Source organism: Xyrauchen texanus, chromosome 11 (genome assembly GCF_025860055.1).
Source record: "Xyrauchen texanus isolate HMW12.3.18 chromosome 11, RBS_HiC_50CHRs, whole genome shotgun sequence".
NCBI lineage: Eukaryota > Metazoa > Chordata > Actinopteri > Cypriniformes > Catostomidae > Xyrauchen > Xyrauchen texanus.
Genome location: NC_068286.1, coordinates 6,026,269 through 6,033,120, shown reverse-complemented (window position 1 = coordinate 6,033,120; position 6,852 = coordinate 6,026,269). Strand labels below are relative to the sequence as shown.

Here is a 6,852-nt window from a genome sequence, read left to right as displayed (position 1 = left end):
GACGACCCTGAGACGGGCTCCATAGCGATTAACAAGCCGGCGTCACGCCACTTCTATCCAATCGCACTTCTGCTTGTCAGCTCCCACCTGCTGGTGGTGTGGCTCATTTTAAGTCTTGTTTTTTTGCTTGCAAAATACCAATAAACTGCTGATTATGCCATACACGAGCTCTGTCTACATTTCTTACTTGCTTCCTATGACTACTTCTCTTTCTCACAACTACAGTCTGCACAAATAAGGAGTGATGTTCACATGTATTTAATGTTATACTAATAACAACGTACAAGCTCCAAAAAATCATCATAAAAACACCATGAAATACGTCATCGATAGAATCATTGCAAGTACATGATAGTAGTGTTTTGATTTTGTGGCAAACTTTTCCTTTCAAAACAAACCAAGACCAAAAATGTTTAGCATTTGAAAAGATGCACAAAGTTTTCTTTGCTTTTTAGAAGGAAATGAGGAAATGAATGCATGTTTGTTTTGGGCATACTCTAAATTCATTGTGAATGTCTTTGATAAGATTCTTATGGTTTCCTCATACTTTTCATTATTAACGTGCAGGTTGAAACACTGTCGTTTTGGCTCTGTTTGTTTAATCAATTCATCATCATCATCATCCCTTTCATTTTTTGTCTTTCTTCATATTCCTTTCATCAGAGAAGGCTGCCGGATTGAAAATGTGCAAAAGAATATAAAGTGCCGAAAATATGCGTTCAACATGCTGCAGCTGATGGCGTTTCCCAAATACTATCGGCCACCTGAAGGAACTTATGGGAAGGTGGACTCATGAAACATATCGAGGATAGAGATAATAGTTGACCATTAAAATTTTAAGTCTAAAAGTATGAGACACCCCCTCCCCCCCCGGATTTAAATGTGGGAATAAGTTTTAGAATTTTAAAGAATGTAAAACATTATAATGTAAAAAAGAAATATTGAAGATTCTGCACTACGTCTAGGTCACTAAACAAATGTAAGCAAATTTGTGACTTTTGACCACTTGTTTTGTGCAAACGGTCCGATTTCTGATGCTTTATGGAACGTTCTCAAAACATGTTCAATTCAGCTTTTCACTCCAATTGTAATGCTGATATATGGAAGCTGTTTCCTGCCACAGAATAAAAAATAAGAGGTATTTCTGACTTTATATATCACAAGTGTGACTATTTCTCGCAACTGCAAGAAATACGGTAAAACTTTGATGGTAAAAAGTTGTAATTGGGAGAGAAAATCTATTAAACTATATATCTCACAATTTCAACGTTAGTGATTTTTGTAGTCGCAATTGTGTAATAAATAAGTTGCACGTTTATATTTTGTAATTTCAAGAAATAAATCAGAACGAGTATGCTTACACACGCAAGGAATTTGTCATGGTGACCGACGCTTCCAGTGCAAATGCAACCACATATACAGTGGATATAAAAAGTCTACACACCCCTGTTATAACAGCAGGTTTTTGTGATGTTAAAAATGAAACCAAGATAAATCGTATCAGACTTTTTGCACCTTTAATGTTAAAATTACAACCTATGCCATTGAAAACCAAAGTGACACATTTCTGAGAAAAAAATTAAAAGAATACAAAACTTACAATAACTTAAGTGCATAAGTATGCACACCCTTTTATAATTAGATATGTGGCTGTGTTCAGAATCAACCAATCATCTAAGCTCATGTGTAATAGTACACACCTGTCTTCACCTGAAGTGACTTGCAAAGCATCAATGGATTGTTGAAAGGTATTGCTCAGGTTAGGGTTACACATGTTTTTCCAAGGCATTAGATACCATAGACACAGTCATCATCAAGTGGAGAAAGTATGGCACAACAGTAACATTATCAAGAACAGGACGTCCCTCCAAAATTGATGAAAAGACAAAGAGAAAACTGCAATTTGACTGGTCTGGAATGTTCTTGCAAAGAAGAGTGTAAAAAGATTTCCAAGTCAATATGTGCCAAGCTAATAGACTCTTATCCAAACAGACTGAGTGCTGTAATAAAACCAAAGGGTGCTTCAACTAAGTATTAGTTCAGAAAGTATTAGTAGCATCAATTTGACACAGATGGCCGCCTCGGTGTGGAGCTCTCCAAATCTTTTGTTTGTTTGTCCTGTGTTTAGTAATCTTTTTCCAGTCAGTTTTACAAGGGACGAACTGCTGAACATTCGGCAGCACATACCAGATAATCTTTTCCCTGTTTTTGAATATTCTGACATTTTGCTGGACATTTTAGTCAGAGGCGCAGCTGTGTCGTTTAAACGCGCTATGAGACGCAGGCGAGGAAAACGAGCCTGTGCGCTGGTTAAACCGCACTGCCGAGCATTCATCTAGCGAATCTCCGCTCTCTTCCCAACAAAACTGACGAACTACATCTCACACGTGCTAATAAGGACTTCTCAAACTCTGCTGCACTGTGCTACACAGAAACCTGGCTGAGTGAAACCATTCCGGACAGCGCATTACATCTGCCGGGCTTCCAGCTGTTCAGAGCGGATCGCATCGTGGAGTTAACGGGGAAAACGAGAGGCGGTGGAACATGCTTTTACATCAACGAAAGTTGGTGTACAGATGTAACCACGTTAAAGAGGATCTGCTGTCAACTGTAAGCCGTTCTTCTCGCCGCGGGTGTTTTCTTCATTTATTCTGGTGAGTGTTTCCTCCAAACACTTCTGGGTACATAGTGCTGCAACAGCTGGCTGATCAAATCACAGACACTTTTGGACTCTCTGATCACTGTCTGGTTCCACTTATTCCGACCTACAAGCAGAAATGAAAATCAACAAAGCCAGTTGTAAGGACTGTAAGGAGATGGACTAATGAAGCAGAACTGGAGCTACATGCCTGCTTTGACTGCACTGATTGGAGTTTTTTGAAGCTGCAGCTACAGACCTGGACGAGCTCACAGATACTGTTACATCATACATAATATTCTACTAGGAAATTTGTATCATTCATCAATGATAAACCATGGTTCACAGGAAAACTCTGACAGCTTTGTCATGCCAAAGAGGATGCTTACAGGGGTGGGGATAGAGTCTTGTATAATCAGGCCAGGAACACACTGACTAGGGAAATCAGAGTGGCTAAAAGAAGCTACTCTGAGAAGCTGAAAAGCAAGTTTTCAGCTAACGACCCTGCATCAGTGTGGAGTGGCCTGAAACAACTTACTAATTACAGGACTCCTACCCCCAGCCCTGTGGCGGACCAAAGACTGGCTGACGACCTGAATGTGTTCTATTGCAGATTCGAAAGGCCCAATTTCACTCAGACCTTCACTTCACACAAACATTAACACCTCCTGCAACCCCCCTCCTGCCACACAACCTGCACTCAAGATCTGTGAGGACGATGTGTGCCGTGTCTTTCGGAAGCAAAGGTCAAGGAAGGCTCCAGGCCCAGATGGCGTCTCACCAGCGTGCCTCCAATCCTGTGCTAACCAACTGGCCCCCATCTTCACCCAGATATTCAGTAGATCACTGGAGCAGTGTGAAGTCCCATGCTGCTTCAAACGCTCTGTTATTATCCCTGTCCCTAAGAAACCTAAAATCACAGGACTTAATGACTACAGCCCTGTCGCCCTGACATCTGTGGTCATGAAGTCATTTGAGAGACTGGTGTTGGCCCACCTGAAGGACATCACTGGACCCTTTCTAAATCCCCTTCAATTTGATTATTGAGCAAACAGGTCTGTGGATGATGCAGCCAACATGGGATTGCTTCACGTCCTGCAACATCTGGACAGACCGGGGACATATGCAAGGATCCTTTTTGTGGACTTCAGCTCTGCTTTCAACACAGTCATCCCAGCTATTCTCCGGACTAAGTTAAACCAACTCCCTGTTCCCATGTCTATCTGTCAGTGGATTACCAGCTTTCTGACGGACAGGCAGCAGCTTGTCAGGGAAAATTCACTTCCAGCACCTGCACCATCAGCACTGGTGCCCCCCCCAGGGATGTGTGCTCTCCAAACAACCTGGAGCTGAACATGCTCAAAACGGTGGAGATGATAGTGGACTTTAGGAGGAACACCCCAACATTGTCCCCCCTCACCATTCTAAACAGCACTGTGGCAGCAGTGGAGTCATTCAGGTTCCTGGGCACTACCATCTCACAGGACCTGAAGTGAGACACATGTTGACTCCATTGTGAAAAAGGCCCAGCAGAGGTTGTACTTCCTTCGCCAGTTGATGAAGTTCAACCTGCCACAGGCGCTGCTGATACACTTCTACTCAGCAGTCATTGAGTCTGTCCTCTGCACTTCAATAACTTTGGACTGCTGAGAGGATTATCAGTCCCCCCCCCTTGAAGAACTGTACTCTACCAGAGTGAGGAAAAGGACTGGTAAAATCACTCTGGACCCCACTCACCCTGCCCACTACCTTTTTGAACTGTTGCCTTCTGGCCGACGCTTCAGAGCTCTGAACACCAGAACCGTCAGACACAGGAACAGTTTTGTCCCTCAGGCCATCCATCTAATGAACAATTAAATTGCCCCATTGAGTAATAATTATGTGCAATACACATTTAAGTCTATTTATATTATCCAACACATCCACTTCTGCCATTACATACATTGCTCTGTACATAATATACTGTATATTTGTACTTTATATAACAGATTTGTAATAGATTTGCACTGTGTGTGTGTGTGTGTGTGTGTGTGTGTGTGTGTGTGTGTGTGTGTGTGTGTGTATGTGGGTATGTATGAAGGTGGGTGCATGTACGTATATGTATAATTATTTATTTGTATTATTCTTTTTTTTTGTTTTGTTTTTAATTATCTCTGTCTTGCTGCTGTTTTTGTGGTGTTGTACACTGGAAGCTCCATTCACCAAGACAAATTCCTTGTATGTGTAAGCATACTTGGCAATAAAGCTGATTCTGAATGTGCAAACTTATGCAGATTTTGTTTGTTTTTTCTCTGAAATGTGTCACTTTGGTTTTCAGTGGCATTGCATAGGTTGTTATTTTTACATTAAAGGTGCAAAAATTCTAATTATTAATATTTGTTTAATTTTTTACATCACAAAAACCTGCTGTTACATGTCCACTGTACATACATACATATGCATTTAAACATATAATGACAAAAAATACAATAGAGCAATAATGTTGTTGGAATATATTATTCACTGATATACAGTTATGTGCTGTATTGGTAGGATATGTTAAATGACTTCTGTGTCTGACTTGGTAGCTGAACCAAGCGATAAAGTCGTAATTGAGAGATATACAGCCTATAAAACATCACAGTTGCGCGAATATCTCATCATTTCTGCAGTTGCTGTTCTATAATATAAATAAATTGTGTGATATAAATAAATTGTGGGTTTATTTGTCGTAATTACAAAAAAATTAAGTTCCAATTGAGAGGTTTTATAGACTTTATATCACGCAATTGCCACTATCTTGAATTTACTTCTCATAACTGCGACTATCATAATTGTGAGTATATATTATGTCATTGTGACTTTAAATATGGCACTTGTGATAAATGAAGTCAGAATCGTGAGATTTAATGTTACGATTACCTTTATTTTTATTATTTATTTATTTTTATTATCATTGTGGGATCAAGGCACCACAGTGATAATAAAACTTATGAAATTTTTATGAAAAGAAAAATAAACACACATTTGCATTAGTGGTCTCAGACTTTTGGACCCCACTGTACATACATGTGTTTTATGTTTATATCTTTATATATATTTGGTGTGTACAAGCACACATCAGCCACTAGGAGTGGAAACGTTTTTCGAATTTTTGCTGGGCATTTCTTCTTTTAATATATTTTTTTAATAATGTATTAAAACAAAATGTCTATTGAAGATTTATATTTTTAGACTGTATGATGTAATAAAACAAAGAAGGCTATTTGGGCAAAAAAAAAAAATTAGATGGTTTTTTGTAATTGTATTTTTTTACGGGAAGGTGGGGCGTCCTTCAGCAGTATCAAAAGTTTTTCAAATCTGTTGCTTTGAATGCCAAGTTATTGTTTGCAGTTTTTTTGGTTACATATCAGCCCCATTCTTTCCATGTTTGTATATGTTTGTTCCTTTTGTTATTACCTTTCACTTCTGTTTATTTGGACAATTCTAGGAAGAACATTGTTCCTATAAGAGCAGTCAGCATTTAAGGGGTCTGTATATTTCACATGTATGCACTTTTGCATGTAATGTACTGTATATTAACTAAGTTTACATAATATGCACCCTGTATGCTGGCATATTGTATAAAAAAAACATTCGCTCTGTTAAATGTGATGTGTGGAATTTTTATTTATTTAAAGCGCATTATCTTAACTCCACTTAATATGCATAGACCACTATAATTAAGCCAGTGTTAAAACTAAATTGCTTTCAAAACATTGTTTTGTTTGGCTCAGGCACAAGTTTGAGGCGGGACTATCTTGTCTTTATTTTTGCAGTCCTGTTCGGTGACGCATAAAAATCACTTTTCACCTTTAAGTTATGCTATCAACTATTTATATCAAATGTCACTTTTGCTCACAAATGTCTGTTTTCTGTTTATTTTATTTTTTGTTTGGTTTTATTGGACACCTCTCACAGTACAGTTGGACCAGGTTCATATCAAAGTGTCCTGAAATGGTTATGGTGACATGGAATGTGCCTTTTGTGTGTTTATCTGAACAATAGACTTCTTGATTGTTCACATTCATGTTTATAAATGGTCCATCTTTTATTAGTAAGAACAGGATGGCTCCCTGAAAGAAGTCACATGCATATGGTTACAAAACAATTACGCCACGTGCATGCTGCATGGGCGTATGAACAACAAAGACTAAGCTTAGAAACGAAAATGTTTTGCATGACAGTCCATCTAA

General features: G+C 38.8%; 1 protein-coding gene across 2 annotated transcripts in view; it reads left to right on the top strand.

Moving 5' to 3' along the window:
- LOC127652169 (type II inositol 3,4-bisphosphate 4-phosphatase-like) overlaps nt 1–6,453 on the top strand; it is a 115,045-nt gene extending 108,592 nt beyond the window's left edge. The window contains exon 19 of one of the 2 annotated variants that reach the window (XM_052138231.1): nt 664–6,453. In XM_052138231.1, the coding sequence (XP_051994191.1) occupies nt 664–796 (133 nt within the window). In that variant the 3' untranslated portion in view covers nt 797–6,453. Of the gene's footprint in view, nt 641–663 lie in introns of those variants that run through there. The other variant, XM_052138230.1, reaches the window with a different exon arrangement.
- The last annotated feature ends 399 nt before the right edge of the window (nt 6,454–6,852 follow it).